General features: G+C 35.4%; 3 protein-coding genes, 1 long non-coding RNA gene and 3 other non-coding genes across 8 annotated transcripts; 3 read left to right on the top strand and 4 right to left on the bottom strand.

Moving 5' to 3' along the window:
• Positions 1-432: 432 nt before the first annotated feature.
• dnase2b (deoxyribonuclease II beta) lies at positions 433-7,999 on the top strand. Its single transcript, XM_048172871.1, has 6 exons — positions 433-670; positions 825-993; positions 2,338-2,416; positions 5,474-5,635; positions 6,093-6,290; positions 6,917-7,999. The coding sequence occupies exons 1-6, from the start codon at positions 567-569 to the stop codon at positions 7,270-7,272; spliced, it is 1,068 nt and encodes a 355-aa protein (XP_048028828.1). The 5' UTR covers positions 433-566; the 3' UTR covers positions 7,273-7,999.
• Positions 8,000-8,148: 149 nt separating this feature from the next.
• On the top strand, positions 8,149-9,656 carry LOC125256682. Its single transcript, XM_048172872.1, has 2 exons — positions 8,149-8,478; positions 8,515-9,656. The coding sequence occupies exons 1-2, from the start codon at positions 8,425-8,427 to the stop codon at positions 9,124-9,126; spliced, it is 666 nt and encodes a 221-aa protein (XP_048028829.1). The 5' UTR covers positions 8,149-8,424; the 3' UTR covers positions 9,127-9,656.
• A 1,417-nt stretch (positions 9,657-11,073) lies between these two features.
• Positions 11,074-14,984, top strand: smim7 (small integral membrane protein 7). The gene is made up of 5 exons (XM_048172873.1): positions 11,074-11,290; positions 11,437-11,478; positions 11,557-11,615; positions 14,483-14,573; positions 14,719-14,984. The coding sequence occupies exons 1-5, from the start codon at positions 11,265-11,267 to the stop codon at positions 14,732-14,734; spliced, it is 234 nt and encodes a 77-aa protein (XP_048028830.1). The 5' UTR covers positions 11,074-11,264; the 3' UTR covers positions 14,735-14,984.
• Positions 14,985-16,851: 1,867 nt separating this feature from the next.
• LOC125257126 lies at positions 16,852-18,669 on the bottom strand. Of its 2 annotated transcripts, none has more exons than XR_007182248.1 (6): positions 18,552-18,669; positions 18,138-18,190; positions 17,861-17,935; positions 17,584-17,651; positions 17,299-17,366; positions 16,852-17,167 (listed from the first exon to the last, which is right to left on the bottom strand). It is a non-coding gene; the product is annotated as an uncharacterized LOC125257126 (long non-coding RNA). The 2 variants fall into 2 exon arrangements; XR_007182249.1 differs by lacking the exon at positions 18,552-18,669 and adding an exon at positions 18,313-18,507.
• LOC125257338 lies at positions 17,449-17,542 on the bottom strand. The gene has a single exon (XR_007182348.1). It is a non-coding gene; the product is annotated as a small nucleolar SNORD12/SNORD106 (small nucleolar RNA).
• Positions 17,730-17,818, bottom strand: LOC125257340. Its single transcript, XR_007182350.1, has one exon. It is a non-coding gene; the product is annotated as a small nucleolar SNORD12/SNORD106 (small nucleolar RNA).
• On the bottom strand, positions 18,004-18,097 carry LOC125257341. The gene has a single exon (XR_007182351.1). It is a non-coding gene; the product is annotated as a small nucleolar SNORD12/SNORD106 (small nucleolar RNA).
• Positions 18,670-23,846: the final 5,177 nt, after the last annotated feature.

The raw sequence follows: 23,846 nt of genomic DNA, 5'->3' as shown, positions 1-23,846 counted from the left end.
CTTCGAGGACAGCAAGCTAAGTTTGTTTTACTATAACCATTAAGACTGAATGGGCATTAGAACTTGCGAATCCAGAATGGTAAATAGCGAATAGTGAATCCAGGCATAAATATGCATTTCCTTCAGCCTGAGGTTTATTCATTTAATTTTTGGTGTGAAATCAAACAAGCAAACCCAGCCCAGGTGAGAAAAAGTAACGCAAAAGTAACGTAACACGTTACTTTTCATAAAAAGTAACTAAGTAACGCAATTAGTTACTTTTTAATGCAATATTGTAACTTTTCTCCCAACACTGTTAGTGATGAACTCTAGAACAGCCAAAATTCTGATTATACATTTCTAAACAAACAGACTTTCCCAGTCTCTTCCATAAGCAGAGAAAACTACTGAATACTGCTTCTCTGTCTCTAGATTACAGCTGCATGATATCGGTCATGAGACAAACTTCCTCTTTCTTACATTAGAGCAGCTTTTTTGATTTGTCAGCTCGGAATACTAGTGAAAACAGCTTTCTCTGTTTTATTTTAAACAGGAAATGTTTGATTCGCTTTGAATCACAAACTGAAATGTTCATGTTGTTTCAACTCTGTGTGTGTATCTGGATGATTTGGATCAGTTTCTCAGAGGCAGTGATATCCTGCTTAAATGAGGATGGCCAGCCGGTTGACTGGTAGGTTCAAATCTTTGCTTTAGGCTTAGTTTATGATAACGAATTCGATAGTTGTTGTTGACATTGATCTTATAGCTATTCTCTGTAAAGTGTTATGTACAGCAATGTTTTACTACTGTTTTGCTATTGTAACTCTCTTATATTATTTTAAAAGGTTTGTTATTTACAAACTTCCCATTTACAAGATGGAGGTTAAGGGAAGTGGAGTAGATTACATGTATCTGGATCCATCCGTCATGGATTTTCAGATGAGTAAACATACAATCAACAGCAGTAAAGGAGCTGTAGGCAGAACACTGACCCAGCTTTACTCTGGATATACAGTAAGAAGCTCTTTGAATACTAATTACAATCCTCATCCATTGCTCTTTGCTGTTCCTAACGATTGTTTCAAAAGTTTATTAACCCTCTATGGTACGCAATATGATATCGATGAGGAAAAAATTATTTGTGTTGTTTTTCCTGCTTAAAATTGGACACTTTAACAATATCAATAAACATTTTCATAATTTTTAAATGTATTTAATTTTTATAAGTTTGTTGCCTCGAGGCAACATTGTACCACAATGGAAAAATTTAAACATTTGGCATTTTCATGTAGAAAAAAGAAATATATTTATTGAAAACATTCATTTCTTTAACTAGACACTTAAACAAACAAATTTATCTAGTTTTTAATGTATTAAAAGTTTCATATTTAATAAAAAGTAACATTTTATATCCAGCTGTTGCCCTCAGGCAACATTGTACCATAGTGGAACGCAAGTATTACCAAACCATCATATCTTTATGTTATTATATTAAATTATCATATCCATCTTCATCCTCATCTCCATCTTCTCTCTCACCCTCAGTATCTCCCTGATGGATTGTCACTATGATTTCATCTTCCTCATTACAGTATGACCCCTCATTAACTCCTCATACTCACCCTCATCAGCTGCCAGTGTTACCTGTGTTTTATATGTTTCTGAAGTGCTATAGAAAATGTGCAGATCATAATATATGCAGATATAGTATGTGAATTAGTATTCTTATAAGTACATTACAAAATCATGTGAAAATGCCAACATATTTAGATAATTCTAACTCTTTTCCTTACAAATATGATACATTTGTATTGAAACCTATTATGGCTGTATGGCCTTATGCGATTCCATTATGGTACGATGTTGCCTTGAGGCAACACACAGTTTTTTGAAATTTTCTCTAAAACTTTTGATGATATATAATGTAAATTACTTAAAAATACTTCTTTACTTGCCAGTGAAGGTGACTCATATTTTTTGTGGGTGATTAAATGGTTACAAACAAGTGAAAAAACACTTTTCAATGGAGAAAATATGGAGTTATGTGATATGTGCACATGTGCTGAAACAGGACACAAAATGGACCCCTGTTGGTCATGTTTTGGTCTTTTTTGCACTTTTATTGATTAGTATTTGAGTTATTCTGTCCTGAGATATGCTTGATCAATCAATTTGTGCTTTATTTTATTAAAAACAAACTAAAATAGACCATGTTGCCTTGAGGCAACACCGTACCATAGAGGGTTAAGAGACACTACAAATCTTTTAATTCTTTCACTGATGTTATACTGTATTGTGCATTAATAACACTGTATAGACACTGTATTGCACACAGATTACTGTACTTTCACTTTTCAGTCCAACAGCTCAGTCTATATGCTTTACAATGACGCACCACCAGAGCTGAAGTACCCAAGCAAGTATGGACATACAAAAGGTACATTTATGTAAATACTCACTAATAATGTGTTAAATGGTTAGTTCACTCAAAAATGAAAATAATGTCATTTATTACTCACCCTCATGCCGTTCCACACCCGTAAGACCTTCGTTCATCTTCGGAATGCAAATTAAGATATTTTTGTTGAAATCCGATGGCTCGGCAAGGCCTGCATAGCCAGCAATGACATTTCCTCTCTCAAGATCCATTAATGTACTAAAAACATATTTAAATCAGTTCATGTGAGTACAGTGGTTCAATATTAATATTATAAAGCGACGAGAATATTTTTGGAGCGCCAAAAAAACAAAATAACGACTTATATAGTGATGCCCGATTTCAAAACACTGCTTTATGAAGCTTCGGAGCGTTATGAATCAGCGTGTTGAATCAGCGGTTCGGAGCGCCAAAGTCACGTGATTTCAGCAGTTTGGCGGTTTGACATGCGATTCGAATCATGATTCATAACGCTCCGAAGCTTCCTGAAGCAGTGTTTTGAAATCGGCCATCACTATATAAGTCGTTATTTTATTTTATTTTTTTTGGTGCACCAAAAATATTCTTGTCGCTTTATAATATTAATATTGAACCAACGAACTCACATGAACTGATTTAAATATGTTTTTAGTACATTAATGGATCTTGAGAGAGGAAATGTCATTGCTGGCTATGGAGGCCTTACTGAGCCGTCGGATTTCAACAAAAATATCTTAATTGTGTTCCGAAAATGAACGAAGGTCTTACGGGTGTGGAACGGCATGAGGGTGAGTAATAAATGACATTATTTTCATTTTTGGGTGAACTAACCCTTTCAGGTGGCAACATATACAGTATACAACATACACTCTACATTTCAAAGGTTTGGAGTCAGTAAGATTTGTTAATGTTGAAAGAATTGTCTTAAAATACAGTAAAAAAAAAAAGAAAAAAAAAAGACATCATTACAATAAAAACACTGTTTTCTATTTTAAAATATGATTCATTCCTGTAATGGCAAAGCTGAATTTTTCTAATCAACTTAGAAATCATTCTAATATGCTTATTTGGTGCTCAAGAAACATTTACTTGTATTATTAATGTAAAAACAGTTTTACTGCTTAATATTTTAGTGGAAACCATGATAATTTTTTCAGGATTCTTTGATGAATAGAAAGTTTAAAAGAACACCATTTATTTTAAATAGAAATCTTTTGTAACAATATAAAGGCATTTTATCTTTAATGCACCGTTGCTGAATAAAAGTATTAATTGAAAATATCATACTAACCCCAAACTTTTGAACAGGACAGGAGTGTATTTACAGTCTCCAAAAACAATTTTAGAGTTTGGATGTTTGTCACTTAATACTGACCTGTCTCAACTCATTCAGAGTTATGGCACAAAGGGAATGCCTGTTAAGTTGAGTTTTTGACAAAATGTCATAAATTGTTTAGGACATTTTTTTTTTTTTTTTTTTTTTTTACATTTTCTAATCACTCCTTTAAAGCAAGTTGGCATTATTGCAATAAATGAATACAAAGTTCAGTCATGAAAGTCTAGATGGCACAGGCTGATCCTTAAGTCAATCTGCATTCATATAATTCTCTATAGAGCACAGCTGATTGATTCCTGTTGTTTCAGTAGCCAATGAGCTCACTGCTCAACCTTCAAATACTGCAGAACACTTTCAGATACCCTGTATCTGAACATGTATCTACACATATATCTGCCACGGGTAATTCATGTATGCTATTGTACAGCAGCAACATGTCTGTGTATGAATTGGCAGTAGCAAATCCTGTACTTGCTTTGCAGCAGCAGCAGCAGTGTAGCAGATCAGTTCCACCAAGACCAAACATAAACATTGTCATATCCTTACCATGCCAAACTGAAAGATGTCATGACAGATATATTCTTACTCTTTGCATATTCTCAAAACCAACTTAAAGTCTCCCTGTGGTGAAAATCAAGTTTTTAATGTTGTTTGTATGCCTATGTGGGGTTTTAATATGCTTTAAGACAAACCATGTGCAAATTTATAAGTCATCACCATTGCTGAGCATTTTCACTTTAAAACTGCAGAGATCTAAAGATGGTTTCAAAAACACGGTTTGAAATCACTGGTGTTTGTGATGTCACGAACTACTGTGTAACCAGTCGTGTCAATGTGCCGGCAGGCTTTAGCATATCATTAACTATATGACTGCTCTGAAGCAGTGGAGTCTCAAGAGAAGCCAGGTTATCCCGGTATATTTTTCTGTTGATATGAAAAATCGGATAGATTTAGTAATATAGTGGGTGTTATGATGTATATTACGATGTTATGATGAACTATATGCCTTTCTCCACTGACGTTCTAAGTTGTTCAAAGCATTTCTAAGGATGCTGATTTTTAAAAGGCAGCTGTCTGACTCTGAGATGGCAAACGGGAATATGGTTTGTGTAGCTTTAGCAACACATTATTAGCAGCCGTTTGATAAGGAAGTCAAGCAAAAGGCTAATCATATTAATTATCGTCTTGACGTCTGACGTTGTAAAAAGTGATACCATCGAGCAGCGTTGACCTCAGTAAGTTGACCGAGTGGATCTCTGAGCTCGTGCAAGTGAGTGGAGGTGGGGCTAATTAGCATATTCATAGATCCACGTACACATTACATTCAGTTACATTCAAGCTATTTTAAGGCATGGAGATTTTTTTTCCACATGAAAAAAATGTTTAAATATGTAATTTTGGTGATCAAAGATGAGTTTTAAGGGTTAAAATTATTGACTACAGGAAGACTTTAAGTAACTCATTAAATACCCAGGCAACGTCATGCAACAACATGCTAAAATCTTTTTAAAAATACTTCTTTTGTTTTTCATAGACTTAATTTATTGACTTAAATCCAAATTAAAATTCACTCCAGCTCTCCTTTTACTAACATTAAAATAGTAGGCTTCAGATTTGCTTGGTCCATGTGAGTAATCAGTTATGGAGAAACAAGGTTTTGTGCTAGATGAAACATGTAAAGATGTATCCAACTACATGAGGATTTACGACTAACTGTATTGCCATGTGTATGGTTTCTGCAGGAGTGCTGATGTTTGACCAGTCTCAGGGATTTTGGCTCACACACAGTGTTCCTCATTTTCCTCCATTTCCAGAGAGAAATTACAGTTACCCAACTACAGGAAAATACTACGGCCAGACTCTGCTCTGTATTACATACAACTATACACAGTTCCCTCAAATATGTGAGCACATGCAATGCTTATTATATGTGACCCTGGACCATAAAACCAAGTCGCACGGGTATATTTGTAGCAATAGCCTAAAATCATTAGGATATTAAGTAAAGATCATGTTCTATGAAGATATTTTGTAAATTTCCTACTGTAAATATATAAAAAAAAATATTTTTGTATGTAATATGCATTGCTAAGGACTTCATTTGGACAACTTTAAAGGTGATTTTCTTAATATTTTTATTTTTTTGCACCCTCAGATTACAGATTTTCAAATAGCTGTATCTCGGCCAAATATTCTCCTTATTTATTCAGCTTTCAGATGATGTATAAACCTCAGTTTAAAAAAAATTTACACTTATGACTGGTTTTGTGGTCCAGGGTCACATATAAGATTTGTTTGATTTAAAGAGTGGTATCATTTAGTGCTCACAAGTCTGAAATAAGTATTCCTCTCTCTTAACAGCATGGCAGTTAGCATATCTTAATCCACGTATGTACAACTGCTCTGTCCCTGTGGCATTTCGCCCCGATATTGCAGAAATGGCACAAATTTGTGATGGTAAAACACCAGCCTTGAAAAACAGGAAGAGTCTGCAGAAGCTGAAATCAGTTGGAGGACAAACTTTTTTCAGTTTTGCCAAATCACACAACTATGTGGATGGTGAGAGCTCTAAAATTCAAAAACTCTTCTGCATATTTAGACCGGTGGCCCAACATAGCAGTTTATTGACATTACATTATTCCAAAGTGCATCACCATGCGTAAGCAACTATTTACATTTATTATGTAACCATGTACAAGACTCAAGTTCAACCTTTCATGATTTCTGGAGTTTTTTCATTCACATACATTCTTATAGACAGTATATTACTACAATGTTACACTACTCAACATCATGCTATATACACGTATTAATTTAACAGAAATATGTTTAGAGATATTTGCATATAAACAAAGCTGTTAAATATAAATCATATACTAAACATAAACTTAACCTTAAAAAAATAAAACTGAAATAAAGTATAATGCAACACAGTTGTTGTAAAATCAAAACTGTGGTTACAATTATTCATAAGACCTACAAGGCATAACTAATGCATCAAAATACTTTTATGATGCATTATATATAAAGGCTTTAAGTAAAGTGTTACCTCTTACATTATGAGGGTAAATGATGACAACATTTTTTGGGTGAAAAGTTTTAGATTAACTATTCTTTTAGCATAAAACAGAGTTTCAGGATAATAAGACACTAATTCCATGCTAAATGTCAAACATTCTCTACAGATATTTACACAGGTTGGGTGGCTCAAGCATTAGGGACAGATCTGCTGGTGGAATCATGGCTGCACCAGGCACACCGACTCCCCTCTAACTGCTCACTTCCCCGGCACGTGATGAACATTAACAGAGTTTGTCTCCCAGGACCTCAGATGTTCAGAAGCTACGAGGATCATTCTAAGTGGTGTGTGTCCTATGCTTTCAAAGACCAGTGGACATGTCTGGGGGACTTGAACAGAGACGGTGGTCAGGCTGACAGAGGTGGTGGGCTGATATGTTCTCAAAACTCAGTCATTTATAAAGCTTTCCGTCAGGCCATGGCTGGGTATTATCACTGCGGAAAAATACCTTCAGTAGACTGAACCAGCTCCGGACTTTGGAGCATGCATTAAAATATAACAGAGGTTTTTATACTTGAGTTTTGACTTGAACCCAGATGTAATTATAAAAGTAACATAATGGTACATTTAATTAGATGGGGATGGTGATTTTTGTTGTTGTTGTCTCCAAACTCCAAAAACAAAAACTCTGTTTTGTGATTAAGGACTCTTATTTTGAAGCGTATTCTTTCACTTCCAGTGTTTAGTTTGTTTCCATAGCTGCCTTGTTTGTTTCTATAGTTACCCTTGTTAAGTTTACATAGCAATTCCCAAATCCGGTGTTCCCCGCGCACCAAGTCTGGTGGTCCCAAGTTTGGTAGTCCCAAGTCCAGTGATCTCAGCACTTGCAAGTCCTGTTGTCCCAAGTCCAGCGTGCTTGGAGGTCCTTTCACTGTCATCTGTACTGCCTGTGATGGCTACCACCATTTTGTGTGTTTAGGTCACACACACACTCAGTTCCTCCTGATGCAGTGAGACCTTCTGCAGCTACTCCTGTCACGGTCAAGGAGGCCATCTCTGAACCCTCTGCCTGCCCTGTCACAGCCATAGACAGAGCTGGCACAAGCTCAACTGTCACACTAGGCAAAACATAGTCGTGCCACCCCCACTTCACACTCACAATTTTAATTTCAACAATTTTAAGATGCTTGTGAAAGACTGAAGATTTTGTTGATGAAATTGCTCCAAAATAAAAGCATACATAAGCATGTTTTCTGATTTTTTTTTTTCCTTCATTCTCCAATGTAAAAAAGCATAACGCAAACACTAGTACAGTGGTATTATGTACTAGTGGTTGCATTTAATATTAACACTAGAACCACACACACGACTACTGTTTTGATATGGGTAAAAAAACTTATGTCACTATATTATGCTACAGTCTTCACAAAGTAATGTCTAGAGTCATAAAATTATACTGTTTAAAAACTTTACATTAAATGCAATTAAATATTAAATCTCTTTCTTTCTACCCTGACTGTGGTGTCACACCTTGTCGGCTGCCTAGTTTGCCTATAGGTACACGCCGGCCCTGGCCATAGAGGCCGTCTCTGGATTCTCTGTGCCCCCTATCATGGCCACTAAAGCCATCCCTGAACTCTCTGGACTCTCTTTCTCTGTTCCGCCGGCCTCACTATGGTCTTCAGCTCTTCCATGGTCTTCAGCTCTGCCGTTTCCACCATTTTCCTTAGCTCCACCATGGTCTTCAGCTCTGCCTTGGTCTTCAGCTCCGCAATGGTCTTCAGCTCCACCATGGTCTTCAGTTCCACCATGTTCTTCAGCTCCACCATGTTCTTCAGTTCCACCATGTTCTTCAACTCCACCATGGTCTTCAGCTCCACCAGCTACACCATGGTCTTCATCTCCACCATGTTCTTCAACTCCACCATAGTCTTCAGCTCCGCCAGTTTCACTATGTTGTTCAGCTCCACCATGGTCTTCAGCTCTGCCAGTTCCACCATGGTCTTCAGCTCCACAATGCTCTTCAGCTCTGCCGGTTCCACCATGGTCTTCAGCTCCACCAGTTTAACCATGCTCATCAGCTCCACCATGTTATTCAGCTCCGCCAGTTCCACTATGTTATTCAGCTCCACCATGGTCTTCAGTTCTGCAAGTTCCACCATGTTCTTTCAGCTCCAACATGGTCTTCAGTTACACCATGGTCTTCAGCTCCGCCGACTCCACCGTAGTCTTAAGCTCTATTTTGGTGATCTCCTGCTCCGTCTTCTCCACCTTGGTGGTCACCTGCTCCTTTGTTCTGCCTTGGTGCTTACCAGCTCTGCCCTCGCCCCCAGGCTTCTTCCTCCTCAGGGGCCTGGCTCTCCATCCCTTCCCTGATCCACTTCTGCTCCACCACCCTCCTGGACTCATGCTTCTGTTTGTGGAGCATCTGGAATCTGCTACTTAAATAAGGGGGCTTCTGTTACAATTCCTGTCTCATTTCCCCTGTTTTGTGTTTAAGGACTTATTTTGAAGTGTGTTTTCTATTCCTGGTTTTCCTGGTGTTCACTTCCTGTGTTTAGTTTGTTTCCATTGCTGCCTTGTTTGTTTCCATAGTTACCCTTGTAGGTTTCCATAGCAATTCATTACCCTCACCTGTCCCTTGTTATCCTGTGCACTTATACCCCAGTGTTTCCCTTGTTCATTGTCTCTTGTTTTCCTTAGTACGTGTTACACATGTGATGTTTTCAGTTCAGTTTTGCCTGCCTTGCTCTGTGTTTGGATTTACTTTGTTTTTGCCTACATGTCCCTGTGCCTGGATTTACTTTTGTTACATTTGAATAATAAACATATATTTGTTGCAATTGGATCCTACTCACCATCTCTCTGAAACACCCTGCGTTACAATAAACAATCATCCAAAAATACATAATGCCTACTTTATTTTTTTAAACCAAGTTTTAACATTGTTTTGTTTTGAGAACCTTTGAGAGGTATTTTTGCTTTAAAAAAAAACAAAAAAAACAATAGCCGTTGTTATGGATTTAATGCATAGACCCTGATGAAGTAATTATGATCGGAATAGCCCCTATGAAGTCATACTGAAATAAGAATATACAGTATAGACCCAGATAAAGTCACAATTGACCATATGCAAGGAACATTAAGAACTTACGCAATAACATAAGCCAGCTGGAAAACGTCCGGTGAAATGTCACTTGTTGGTGTGTCCCAAGGTAGCTTTAACAGCATAGTCAGGCCTAGCATTAATTTAGTTATTTAAACGTAAGACGACATAAAAAAGATCCTGAGTGTTCCTCCTCAGCAAAATTCAATTCGACCATCAGTTTTCACACTTTCGTGTGAAAAAAAGTAACAACACACTGTAAAGTAAAGATTTTTTTTTTTTTTTTTTTTTCGTGCAATTTAGTTAGATTAAAAAGAGAACTGGTGGGGGGAAAAAACAGGCATACATAAATCCAGAAGCAGATCTAAACAAGTGGAACTGGGGGAGGTGGAGAGTTTCAGAGGAGATCTAACAGCGCACTGCAGGACCAGCTTACAGCTGGCACTAAACCAGACTATTTAAATGTTGATCAAGCAAGCTCTTTGGCTGCAAAATCAGCTGAGCTAATCAGTTTGTGCCATGTAGTAAATTATGTAGTAAATGTAATGCATTTTGTACCATGGACACCCTCAGCAGCGAACCACTGAACAAGAAGTGTTTACAGGAATAATAGTTAATAGTCACTTGTAGTCTCTTATTTAGCTGAGCCATCCATTGAACAAACAAAACCAGCCCTGAAATTTGATAAAAGAACACATATTACATATTACATTGACACTTGATATTTAATCTTACTAGATGATTAGTTAATTGCATTTGATAGATTTTACTTTCAATAAACATTTCAATGGGTTTGTAAAAGGTATTTTTTATCCATGTTTGGCCTGACTTTTTGTTGTATTTACAATGTTCTGACCAGCAGGGGTCACCAGCGTGTGTCTTTTCGAAAGCTTCGGAACAGTGAATCATTTTATTGATTCGAAGCTAAGAAAAGGTTCGTTTATCCCATCACTGCTAATCATAAACCGTTACCGCGATTTGTTGATGGATATGTTGTTTCAGGAAAAATAAATTATGTATTTTATGTCATAGATATGTATTATACTATGGTATTATATATGTTATTGGTAACTGATAAACGGTCCGTGAAGCACAAATGAGTAGCGTAGTTTCGTTCCGCTTTTATTTCGTTTACCATTTAATATTGGGCAACGTTGTGGTGGTCGCGCCAACTCGACTGCTAACAAAATTTTGATTGCACCGGCAGGAAAAATGGCAGAAAACATTTGGTCACACTGGTTCCCTGCATGGCCAGGGGTTGCGGATGATGCAGCTTTTAGAGTGCTCAGGAACAGAATTGTCGTGTTCTATTTCAGCCTTCAGGTGGCGATGATGATCTAAAGACTTATATTGTACTTACACAAAGATCAAAGAAGAGGACGAACCGAGGCGGATATACTTGTCCAAAATGATCGGAGATATTCTAATTTTGGGGTAAATTTCACTCTTTTTATTAATGCAGGAAACGTGTTTATTAAATAGAAAGTTATCTGTGATGTTCATATGTCTAGTATATGAATGTCACAGTGTAACAGACGTTTGTTTTTCTGTCCACGTCACATATCTTCTTCCGTTTTCAGCACTCTGCTCATGAACGCTGGCGCTGTGCTCAACTTTAAACTGTGAGTAAAGACACAAAAGTCATCTTACAGTTTTAGTTTGGAGGATTGCTTGCTAATATCTGTGGTGTCTTTGCGCAGAAAGAAGAGGGAAACACAGTCTCAAGGCTTTGGCGATGAGTCTGGATCATCCAGTACTGGTAACAGCAATTCATTAACGTTGCACTATGAAGTAATAGTTAATTTATTGCTAAAATGTTATTGAAATATTAATAATTCACTTAATAATAATTCACTAAATGGTAAAACGCTTCCTCTTCAACATGCGTTGTTCTATAGTTAATTTATTTGTATTTATTTACCTTAAAGTGTAAACATTATCGATATATATATATATATATATATATATATATATAATGTGTGTGTGTGTGTATGTGTATATATATATATATATATATATATGTATATGTGTGTGTGTATATATATATATATATATATATATATATATATATATATATATATAATGTGTGTGTGTGTGTATATATATATATATATATATATATATATATATATATGTATATGTGTGTGTGTGTGTGTGTATATATATATATATATATATATATATATATATATATATATATATATATATATTAGCTCAGGCTGTCAAACGATTAATCGCGATTAATCGCATACAAAATAAAAGTTTGAGTTTGCATAATATATGTGTGAGTAATGTGTGTAAGTAATATGTATATATAAATACACACTGAAAAGACCATTAATGTTTTTATATATTTAAGAGAAATATTTTATTTATGTACAATTTGAAAATGTATTTATATATAATATAAATTTGCGCCATATAAAAGTATAAATAAATACATATACTTGTAAATATATTCTCAAATATATGTGTACATTTTTCATAACAAATGGATGTGTTTGTATTTATATATAAGCATAATTGGCTTTTTTTTAATTAATAAAATGAAACTTTTACAGATATCACTTTTCACAGTGAATTTTCATAATTCCAAAGCAGCATGTTTTAATAATAGCCAAACTGTAAAGCATTAAAAATGTCAACCAATTTTAGAATGCACTGTATTTATTTGTTTTTAATGAAACATGTTACTAGTGAATGTTACATGTTACAGTTGGGGGGGGGTTAATAGTACACCACTTATTTTTTTAGGACTACACCACTGCGATTAATCGCGATTAATCGTTTGATAGCCCTATATATATATATATATATATATATATATATATATATATAGTATAGTATAGATAGATAGATAGATAGATATATATGTGACCCTGGACCTCAAAACCAGTCAAAAGAGTCAATTTTTTTAAATTGAGACTTATACATAATCTGAAAGTTGAATAAATAAGCTTTCCATTGATGTATGGTTTGTTGGGATAGAACAATATTTGGCCGAGATACAACTATTTGAAAATCTGGACTCTGAGGGTGCAAAAATAAATAAATAAATAAATCAAAATATTGAGAGAATCACATTTAAAGTTTTCCAAATGAAGTCCTTGGCAATGCATATCCACTCACTAAAATACATTTTTTGATATATTTATGGTATGAAATTTACAAAATATTTTCATGGAACATGATCTTTACTTAATATCCTAATGATTTTTGCCATTAAAGAAAATTGATCATTTTGACCCATACACTGTATTGTTGGCTATTGCTACAAATATACCCGTGCGACTTATGACTGGTTTTGTGGTTCAGGGTCACATATGTGTATATACACTGTGTGCAGAATTATTAAGGCAACTTGATTTTCTGATCATATTTTTTTCCAAGCACATTTTACCAATTCCAATCCACATCAATCTTAATAACTACTATTAATATTGTTTTTAATCATTTATAAGTGATATATAATTGTTCAGGAAGGCTGGAAATGAAAAATGCCTTATATTCAGGTGTGCAGAATTATTAGGCAGGTTTTCTTTTACAGGCAAAATGAGCCAAAAAAGAGATTTAACTCCTGAAGGACCAGCACCACATCCTCTTGTACCACTGTTTGAAGAATTTATCTTCCAGAATCTAGCAGTAAGTTTTGGAAGATCATTTTTAGTCCATCTCTGCAAGACAGACATTTCAGGATAAGAGATGGACTAAAAGTGAACTCCCACACCTTACTGGTGAGGGTGTGAGGATGTGGTTCAAGCTGTCTATCTATAAGGCCAATAAAAACCCAGTCTTCATGTATTTTATAACACTTCAGCTTGTGATTCTTATTTAAGTGCAGGTCACTTTTTAGGATTCTTTACCTAACCTAAGTCTCTGAGATCCTGACACCTTGCACTTCTGGAGACTCCAGGTAGGTTGCAGTTCTGGAAAATGGTGGCGCTGGATGGTTTCACACTTAATTCTTCACCTTAATTCTAAATTATTTTGCAGTTAACATGTGTCTTTTCTTTTCCACCTGTTTTTGTATGACCCCGCTGACCCAATGAGCATTTTACTGTCCACTGGTCATGCTTTAACTTTGCAATTTTTAGTATTGCATTAGTATTGTGTCCTTCTCATGAGTATTTAATAATTTTTGACTTTTCACTCTTTTTTTGGCTCATTTTGCCTGTAGAAAGAAAACCTGCCTAATAATTCTGCACACCTAAATATAAGGCATTTTTCATTTCCAGTCTTCATGAACAATTATATATCACTTATAAATGATTAAAAACAATAATAATAGTAGTTATTAAGATTGATGTGGATTGGAATTGGTAAAATGTGCTTGGGAAAAAAAATATGATGAGAAAATCAAGTTGCCTAATAATTCTGCACACAGTGCATGTATATCTGTGCATAGATAGTTATGTGTGTGTGTGTGTGTGCTGGAAAAAAAATGCCCATCACATACAACAAAAGTGTCGAGTGGTCTATGTTGTAAAAAGTATATAAAAACTAGAATATTATGAAATAAATTAAATATGATAAAAGATGCTGCATTTCTGCCACAAGATTTTTTTTTTTTTTCCCCAAGTAGCCCTTGATCATATTTGACTTTTATTATGCATTATTTGTCTTAAGGTGACAACATCAGAGAGTTTTTGCTGAGTCTACGGTACTTTCGCATATTCATTGCCCTTTGGAACATTTTCATGATGTTTTGCATGATTTTGTAAGTATTGACTCGACTGTAAACATTTTGTTGTTTCTACTTTCATGCTGTCAAAAAAAATCATGTTTATGCAATATTGAAAGCTGTTTTTAGAGAGTTGTTACTGTGTAATAGTTTTCTGTGTGTGCTTTGTCATTTCTTTCAGGTTATTTGGATCATAATACGTGGCTGTTACAGTGAGGATAACTACAGACAAAATACATAATGATTGGGCAGATTTCTTTTAATGGTTATTTTTAGTGCGGGGTGTCTTTAAGTCTTATACATAGTCTTATCCAACGTCTTAAAAGACGTCTGTATATTTTGTACAGAAGTGTGTATGGTTAATATTGCTTTAACTTTCTTTGAATCAAATGAGGACAGAGCATATGGGAATTAGTTTTTGTTTTAAATAAAAATGTCAGTGTGAAATGCATCGAGGCTTGCTTTCAGGTTAGGAATAAATATTGACTTGGAATATCATGCACCACACTAAGGCAGGCTCACACTAAAAGATTTTTAAAATCTTACCAGGTTGTGAATGTGAGAGACCACAAATATGAAGAAAAAAAAATAATAGATTTAAGAGATTGTTCACCCAAAAATGAAAATTCTGTCATAATTTACTCACATTCATGCTTCATAAAGATGATATAAAACTGATCCATATGAATTGAGTGGTTTTGTCCAAATCTTCTGAAGAGACATGATCGCTTTATATGAAGAGATTTAATTTAGGCTTTTATTCTCACATAAATATTGATCAGTGAACATAAACAGCTCAACCGAACCTGCTTGATATGCAAGAACAAACCTCTTGCAGAATCTCAAATGTGCCACGTAACACACGAGAATGAACCTCATTGGTTCTCGCACACGTCAAGCAAACATGCTTGAGCTTTCATTTATCATAACTGATGTGCGAGATGATGAACATTAAATGGTGAGTAAATGATGACAGAAGTTTCATTTTTAGCTGACCTAACCCTTTAAGTTTTGTTCCTATAGTGTGTTAAGTGCCACAATGTGAGCAAGACAGCACAAACCACACAATCTCTTACAGTCAAACACGACTTGAGTAGACAAACGTTGCCGAAGACAGGCTAGAAGAAATAGCAATATTTATACTGCTTTTTTACAGAAAATGTGGGGCATCTGGCAGCTTGCTTTCTGATTTGGTATCATTTTTGTTCCACATGACAATCAACAGTGTGTCCTTGCGGTCTCTCCCACACTCAACAGGATTTATGATGTTGGATATTTACAATTTGAGATTGGTGCGACCTGACGTTCTTACAAAGCAAATACAATTACTCTTAACGCCACAGAAAAATCTGATGAGAATCTGTAGATCAATCAAGACAAATGTGACTTTATCTAGGATTGTTGGAAGGGGAGAGGTCACAAACCATTAGTTTTACTTAAAGGGTTAGTTCACCCAAAAATTAAAATTCTGTCATTACTTACCCTCATGCCATTCCACACCCGTAAGACCTTCATTAATCTTCAGAACACAAATTAAGATATTTTAGTTGAAATCTGATAGCTCTGTGAGGCCTCCATAGGGAGCAATGGACACTTCCTCTCTCAAGATCCACAAAAAGGTACTAAAAACATTTAAATCAGTTCATGTGAGTACAGTGGTTCAATATTAATAAACGACGAGAATATTTTGAGCGCCAAAAAACAAAACAAACAACTGACTTAGTGATTGTCGATTTCAAAACACTGCTTCATGAAGCATTGGAGCATAAATGAAGTATCAAATCATGATTCAGATTGAGTGTCAAACTGCAAACGGCTGAAGTCACGTGACTTTGGCGCTCCGAACAGCAGATTCGACACACCGATTCATTTATGATCCGAAGCTTCCTGAAGCATTGTTTTGAAATCGGCCATCACTAAATAAGTCATTTAGTTTTTTTTGGCACTCCAAAAATATTCTCATCGCTTTATAATATTAATATTGAACCACTGTACTCACATGAGCAGATTTAAATATGTTTTAAGTACCTTTATGGATCTTGAGAGAGGAAGTGTCCATTGCTCCCTATGGAGGCCTCATGGAGCTATCGGATTTCAACTAAAATATCTTAATTTGTGTTCTGAAGATTAACGAAGGTCTTACGGGTGTAGAATGGCATGAAGGTAAGTAATAAGTGACAGAATTTTCATTTTTGGGTGAACTAACACTTTAACTGCCTGTTATTAATGTGCCATATAAATAAGTCATAGGAGTATGAGAGGCTGAGGGAAAGTCATATACATTCATATATAAAAAAAAGTTTAAAAAAGTATAAAAAGTTTATATTTTGAGTTTATTGAAAAAGTAACAAGTACAAACTGTAAGGGGAAAAGAAAAGCAAACTGGTTTAATTATTCATTTAAACTAGTCAAACAGCATCCTGGAACCTTAGCAGCTCAGAATTAAAAGTAACAGTTTCTCATAAATTTAAAAAAAAAAAAAAAAAAAAAAAAAAAAAAAAACCAAGTCATAGGTTCTCCATCATTGGTAAATGTGGGCTGCTTAGCAGAAAGCCATTATGTACTTCACCCGCTTCTCCATGTAGGTTTGGCAGTGAAGGGCCTTCGGGGGGTACAAATCTTTCAAAGCCCTAGAAGTATACAAGAAACCATAAGACTCAATCTAAAATTACTGAAGTAGTTAGACATGCAGAGGGAAAAAAAAAAAAAAAAAAAAAAAAAAAAAAAAAAAAAAAACCACCACCACACAACCCTCAACTACCTTCACATGTTGCTGCCGTCCATCAAGGGTCACTCATGTCAAGGTCCTCTTGAATTACATAATTCCTCCTTTTGAAAGGGACAAAGAAGAGAAATAAATAAATACATACTTGAACAAAAGCACCACTAACTTTGTATGCAAATTAAGCATGATGGTGCTTCAGATAAATTGGCTTAAAGATTAGAGCAAGTTTCAACACTATCGATCTGCTGGGGAAAAAAGATCAGTCATCATGTGCACCAGGTAAAATGGCAAACAGTGTCCCAAGAAAATATTCAGCCTTACTGGTTTGATTCTGTGGAAGACTTGTGAAACAGCCTGATTGTGAAGTTATCCATTTGGTTCTGCATGATCTGTGGGAAAGGGAGTAATAAAAGGTAAATTGCCTTAAAGTAAACCTTGAATTTCTAGTTGTTGCAACAGTCTGGTTGCTCAGTTCATTTGGCTTATTTTGTTTTAAAAATAAAGTCAACAGAGTCGATCTGCTGGGGAAAAAAGATCAGTCATCATGTGCACCAGGTAAATGAAAAACTCAGTGTCCCATGAACATGTTCAGTCTTACCGGTTTGAGTGGGTGTAGGACTTATGAAACAAAGCCTGATGAACATGAAGTTATCCATTTGGTTTTCAGCGTGGTCTGTGGGGAAGGGGGAAGTAAAGGTCAATTACCTTAAAAAACAACTTGAATCGCTCTAGTCTAGTCTAACTGGTTGCTCAGTTCATTTGGCTTATTTTATTTTTTTTAAGGTCAACAGAGTCGATCTGCTGGGGAAAAAAATTAGTCATCATTGCTACCATTGCATGTTTTAAAGTAGAGTCTAGTGAGAATCTGAACTCACCAAGATCAGTGTATGCACGAGAGCAAAGCTCCATTTTCCAAACAGCCCACATACTGTAAAAAAAGTGAAGTGAATCAAGTATATGGATAAAGAATTAGGCAATTACAAATAATCTGCTACAAAGAAACTGAAATAACGACCGGTATCCAGCTTCAATGAAACAATATAGACTCACATTAACAGCATGTGTTTGTGCACTTTGTTTTTGTTATATGCGAGTAAACGTTACAATATTTTAATAAGTCAAGCAACGGAAATGAGCCACGTGGTCAGCAAAACTACACAAAAATCCTTAATTCCATTTTTTTTTTAAATCCATACAATTTAAACAATGCGTATTTTCCAATTACTGTACAGAATTTGCTTTTATAAACACTTCTCAAAGATAAATGAGCAGAAATAAATACTGCTTACCTTGAAGACAGAGTAAGGAAGTGGGAAGAACGAGCAGGCGAACACGCATTTTATAGTCCATGCGCATGCGCAGTGATGGATTGTCGCGATAACAAAGACGCGGACATGCGCTAAATCTAAAGGCTAGGCTACATTTTTGTAAGAGTTAATTATCAGCAACTTCCATGCCTCTCACCAAATCACTCCCCTTTAGGTAAAATATGTTTCTCCTGTAATAATTGTAGTAGTTCAATAAGAGCTCTTTTCCAGAAGGATGTTGTGTCGAAACCAAATGTAAACTTTGCATATTGGAATCAATTTATGAGTGATGTTGATTGGAAAAGTCTAACGTTAGCTTTTAACAAAAAGGTCAAAGAAGTGTCTTTTAAGCGTCTCCATAGAAAATACCCTGCTAAACATTTTTTAATTAAATTAAAATAGATATAGATGTACACTGTAGCTTTTGCAAGCAGAGGCAACTGTTCATTTATTTTGGCACTGCCCTTTCTTTTTTTTCTTTTTTTTTGGGGGGGCAAAATATACTTTTATTGTTGGAAATGTTGATGGAAATTTTATTTTATAGTGGAAATATGTTCTTTTAGGCATTATTGTAAACTCCAATGATAAACAGACTTGCACTTATTTTATTTTATTTTATTTTTTATTTAATGGCCAAATTGCATATCCATAAATTGTAATTTTTGGGTAAAAAAAACAAAACAAAAAATGTTTTATAGCATTTAAAAATTAAGTGAAATATTATATTGAGTCTATATTACCCTCAAAGAAACAAAAAGCTATATATATATTTTTTTGTTTGTTTGTTTGTTTTGCAAGCATGTACACTTTTTAATGTATTCGTTTAATTTTATTTATATCCCCCCTAGAATTTCAAATTTCTGTATTGTTATTGTAACTGCATGGATCCCTTCAGGATGTACACTGTACCGTTGGTCCTTCGATGTCATTGTTATTTGTTTAGCATAAATTCAACATGCCTGGCGAAAGTGATTATATCACAAAAGAATATTACCATGATCATGAATTGCAATATGCAATTATAGGCTACTCTTGTTGAAAGAGTTTTTAAAAATACCTTTTTAGGATTTAAATGGTTAAATATAGGTTACTTTCTATAAAAATTACAAGTGTTACTGTAGCTATGAACAGAGATGAGATCCAAATTTTCCATTTCCCCATAGCAACATAGCCGTAAAATGATTTTTACATGAACTACATGGAATATTTCGAAAAATACTTTTTAATTCAACACAAAAAGGCTGTAAGATTGATGGTTGACTATTCATCTCCTGGTTTTACTATAACTTCTCCGGAAGGTGGCAGTATAGGCTAAATTGGAAATTACTTTGCTTTCCTTTTAATATTCCTACAGTTTTCCCCTCTGTATTCAATGGAAACACACACAAACACACACACACACACAAAACATCAATATTGCCAAAGAAAACAGCTGCACATAAAATTGCATTTTTTAGAATGTTTAGAATGTTTTTATTGCTCTTTCATATAAAAAATCTAGCATGATACGACTTCATATAGCCGAGAAAATGTAAGAAATGTTGTTTGCAAAGTGTCCAATAACTGTAGGCTTTCTTTGCACTGTAAAATGTTATCTTAAAATAAAATTGCTAAACATAATCACAAAATGTCTGCAATACAAAACGTGGTATTCCCCCAAAATTAGCCTACTTCTTCAATAACATGTGACATATGACATGCTCGCGCTTAAATTTAAATAGTATTCATCTTTGTATTATTAGGCTATTATTATTTCACCATGTTATCAATGGACAAGTACGGGGGTAGATTGTGGTCACACTTTGAGACGCACGAAGTTGCACGCTCACTGTAGGGCAATTAGCGCCTATTTGTGTGATTACATTAGCACATATCTTGTGTTTTGTAAGTTGAGTACATACATAGCGCGGCTGAATGTGTCGTCAGCACATACGGGCGACTCCCCAGCTCTTTGTTTTAGCACAAAGAAACAAAAGTCGCGAATTACCAGTTGTGGGATTATCTCCCATCAACGACTGATATTAAAAAGGCCCCTTCCCCCACGTGTCTCTGGTGCAAAACATCCCTTCAAAACGTGTGAAGCGCTGCTTTTAGTCTTGCTAAAAATGATCAATCACTTAAGGAATATATTTATTTTTGAAACTATGATTCAAACGTGATTTTTTTCACCTATACGAATGCTTTTGATACTAAAGCATGTGTGTTTATTCGAGTGACTTGCAATTGAAAGCAGAAGCATAATTCCAATAAATAAATAAATACAAGTAGGCCCAGTGCTAACATTCTCAATCAAATAGCCGAATATTGCAACAGGTTGGATAGCTATTCCAAATATGTTTTAAGAGCTGGTTTAAATATAGTGGCTTATTGCAGTTTCTGTAGATGATGACGTTTGAGAGATCCCACCTGTCAATCGCTTTGTTTGAGTACTCTGTTCGCATGTTAGCCTAATGTTGACCAATTTCTGGCTTGTTTAACTAGGGAGAGGACTCAATATCTTAAAGTCCATGGGGTTAGTTGGTAGAATGGGAGGAAAACCACTGACCAAATTGAAAGGATTACCCAAATAACAAGAAAATGCATGTTTTTGCTAGCTATGATTTCTTCGCTTCCATTGTTTAAATTTGTAAGCACTAAAACCATATTGCAAAACCCCAAGGTGAATCATATTTAAAATCATCAACATGATCTAAACTTTGCTGGAAAACCTGATGTACACAATCTACTACATGCCTTCAGTCATCTGATGAAGGCGTGATTTATACGTTTTAGCTGTAAAAGGCTTTTAGTATAATTGTAATATATCCGTTATTGTGTCTCTTTTCTCTGAAATCTTTACTGTTATTTTAGAAAGTAAATGTATGAACTTTTATATTGTTAGTAATATTTTACTTGACTGAAGCAATTTTGGTTTAGGCTACTTGATCCATAAATAATTATGTTTAAATGTGAGTATCAAATATGATTTTGAGGAAAGTTTATCCTCCCCCCATCCCCACCCCCAATGAAAAAACTAAAGAGCTTTGATCATAAAAGCATTTTAATATCTTAAGACATATTATTGTGCATAAGAGAATAACAACTTTATGCATTTTATGTATTTAGTCTGCTAGACTGTTATAAACATTCACATTACTTTTTTATGGAAGCTCGTTTCCGCCACTAAATGAAAAAATGAAAACAGTAATTGCGACTTTTTATCTCAGAATTCTGACTTTTTATCTCGCAATTGTGAGTTATAAAGTTAGAATTCTGCGATATAAACTCGCAATTGTGTGAAAGTCAGAATTGCGATATATACAACTCACAATTGGGTGATATAAAGTTAGAATTCTGGGATATAAACTCGCAATTGCGTGATATAAAGTCAGAATTCTGGGATATAAAATCGCAATTGCGTGATAGAAAGTCAGAATTCTGAGATATAAACTCGCAATTGCGTGAAAGTCAGAATTGCGATATATAAAACTCGCAATTGGGTGATATAAAGTCAGAATTCTGGGATATAAACTCGCAATTGCGTGATATAAAGTCAGAATTCTGGGATATAAACTCGCAATTGCGTGATATAAAGTCAGAATTCTGGGATATAAACTCGCAATTGCGTGAAAGTCAGAATTGTGATATATAAAACTCGCAATTGGGTGATATAAAGTCAGAATTCTGGGATATAAACTCGCAATTGCGTGATATAAAGTCAGAATTCTGGGATATAAACTCGCAATTGCGTGATATAAAGTCAGAATTCTGGGATATAAACTCGCAATTGCGTGGGATTATAATTGCGTGTTATAAAGCAATTGCAGAATTCTGATATAAACTTGATATAAACTCGCAGTTGTGCAATATAAAGTCAGAATTCTGGGATATAAACTTGCAATTGCGTGACTATTTTTGCTCAGTTTGTGCCTCTGGATAAAAGTGTGCCGTTTTTCCTACTATGGATGTACTTATGTATGAGTATGAGCTCCATATTCTCCTACATCATGCTATATGAGGCAAAAAAGCCTCAACAAACAACACATATACAAAGGTCTAAATATTCAATTAAAAAAAGTCAAATTTTCTGGCTATTATATGTCAGGATTTACAGGGTTAAATCATGTTGATCAAAGTCGATGTCTTGTTATTCTCACAACGAATCCAAATGAGCAGTGCAATTATTTCCTGACAGTTTACATTTAATAAACACACAGCAGATCCTACCAATTTAAGTACACATTATGATCTCGAAAAGAGGAGAGGCGGCTTCAAAGAGAGACAGATTATGTTTTGTTTTTTACAGTGAAACAATCATGGATGTCTGCAGTCATTTTTATGGGTTGGCCCGTTCTCTTCTGGGGTTCAATAACCTTAGGGGGCTGCCCTCATTGCAAGGCCGAGGACAACTTTCTGGGTTGTCAACCCCCCAACCATCATCCCTCACCCAACGACAGCCCAGGTCTACAGAGGAAAAGTGTCTGGGAAGGACTAATAGTAGGACAAAGAGATTTGCTGGTGAGATCACTGGTGCCTTTCAGCATGGGCAGTACGTATGAGCTAACCAGGGTGTGGGACTCGTTTGACCTTTTGGCTCAGGCTGGCGGGTGCACGCAGACTGGAAACACAGCAGGAGGGTGGTGCTGGTTGCCAGACTGCTGTCTCTGGGCTGCTCTCTATAGTGGCATAGGGAAAAGGGGCCTGAACCACAACAGGTGGTCAGCAACATGGCAGATGACCATGCTAAAGCTGCCATTCTATTGACTTTCAGAGTCCCCAACAGGGTCCTGTCATGACTTGCCTGATGTTTGTTCCCTAATCAAGGCAGACAGGGAATGTAACATGGCACCCTGTGGCAAGCTACAGGTCAAGGATGTGCTCGATGTTTTCATTGATCAGGTCAGGTGGTAATTGTGTGCTCAGATGGATAAAGCTACAATTATTAACCTTGAGAAAATAAAACAGAGTTCTGTTATGGCACTGAGAAAGAACAGTCAACTAAACTTACAAAAATGCATCACGGTACTGATAGTTTCCGCTAAAATACCACAGCTATTGTTACTACTGTAAACAATAATGCATTAATACGGGATCTCTTTAGTGATTTTTTTTTTCTTTCTATTTTGATATCTGCGGTGGCTAAGAGATACCCTCATTTTATTGTAATAATAACTGTGACTGGTATTTTGAAGAAAGCTATGGCTGCCAAGTTCCCCATATGAACTAAATCCTCATTTGTGACCAACATTGGTCTCCATTGACTGCCATATATCTAAATCTATATATCTATATCTATGG

Source organism: Megalobrama amblycephala, linkage group LG21 (assembly GCF_018812025.1).
Source record: "Megalobrama amblycephala isolate DHTTF-2021 linkage group LG21, ASM1881202v1, whole genome shotgun sequence".
Lineage (NCBI taxonomy): Eukaryota > Metazoa > Chordata > Actinopteri > Cypriniformes > Xenocyprididae > Megalobrama > Megalobrama amblycephala.
The sequence above is the reverse complement of the archived record's forward strand: the minus strand, read 5'-3'. Positions and strand labels throughout refer to the sequence as shown.

Coding starts and splice junctions, on each gene's coding strand:
- dnase2b (XM_048172871.1), top strand. CDS start 567: ATGTTCATGTTGTTTCAACTCTGTGTGTGTATCTGGATGATTTGGATC. Junction 671..824: donor GATGGCCAGCCGGTTGACTG/GTAGGTTCAAAT, acceptor TTATTTTAAAAG/GTTTGTTATTTACAAACTTC. Junction 2,417..5,473: donor CAAGTATGGACATACAAAAG/GTACATTTATGT, acceptor TGGTTTCTGCAG/GAGTGCTGATGTTTGACCAG.
- smim7 (XM_048172873.1), top strand. CDS start 11,265: ATGATCGGAGATATTCTAATTTTGGG. Junction 11,291..11,436: donor GGAGATATTCTAATTTTGGG/GTAAATTTCACT, acceptor TTCCGTTTTCAG/CACTCTGCTCATGAACGCTG. Junction 11,479..11,556: donor GCTGTGCTCAACTTTAAACT/GTGAGTAAAGAC, acceptor GTCTTTGCGCAG/AAAGAAGAGGGAAACACAGT.
- LOC125256682 (XM_048172872.1), top strand. CDS start 8,425: ATGGTCTTCAGCTCTTCCATGGTCTTCAGCTCTGCCGTTTCCACCATT. Junction 8,479..8,514: donor CCGTTTCCACCATTTTCCTT/AGCTCCACCATG, acceptor GCCTTGGTCTTC/AGCTCCGCAATGGTCTTCAG.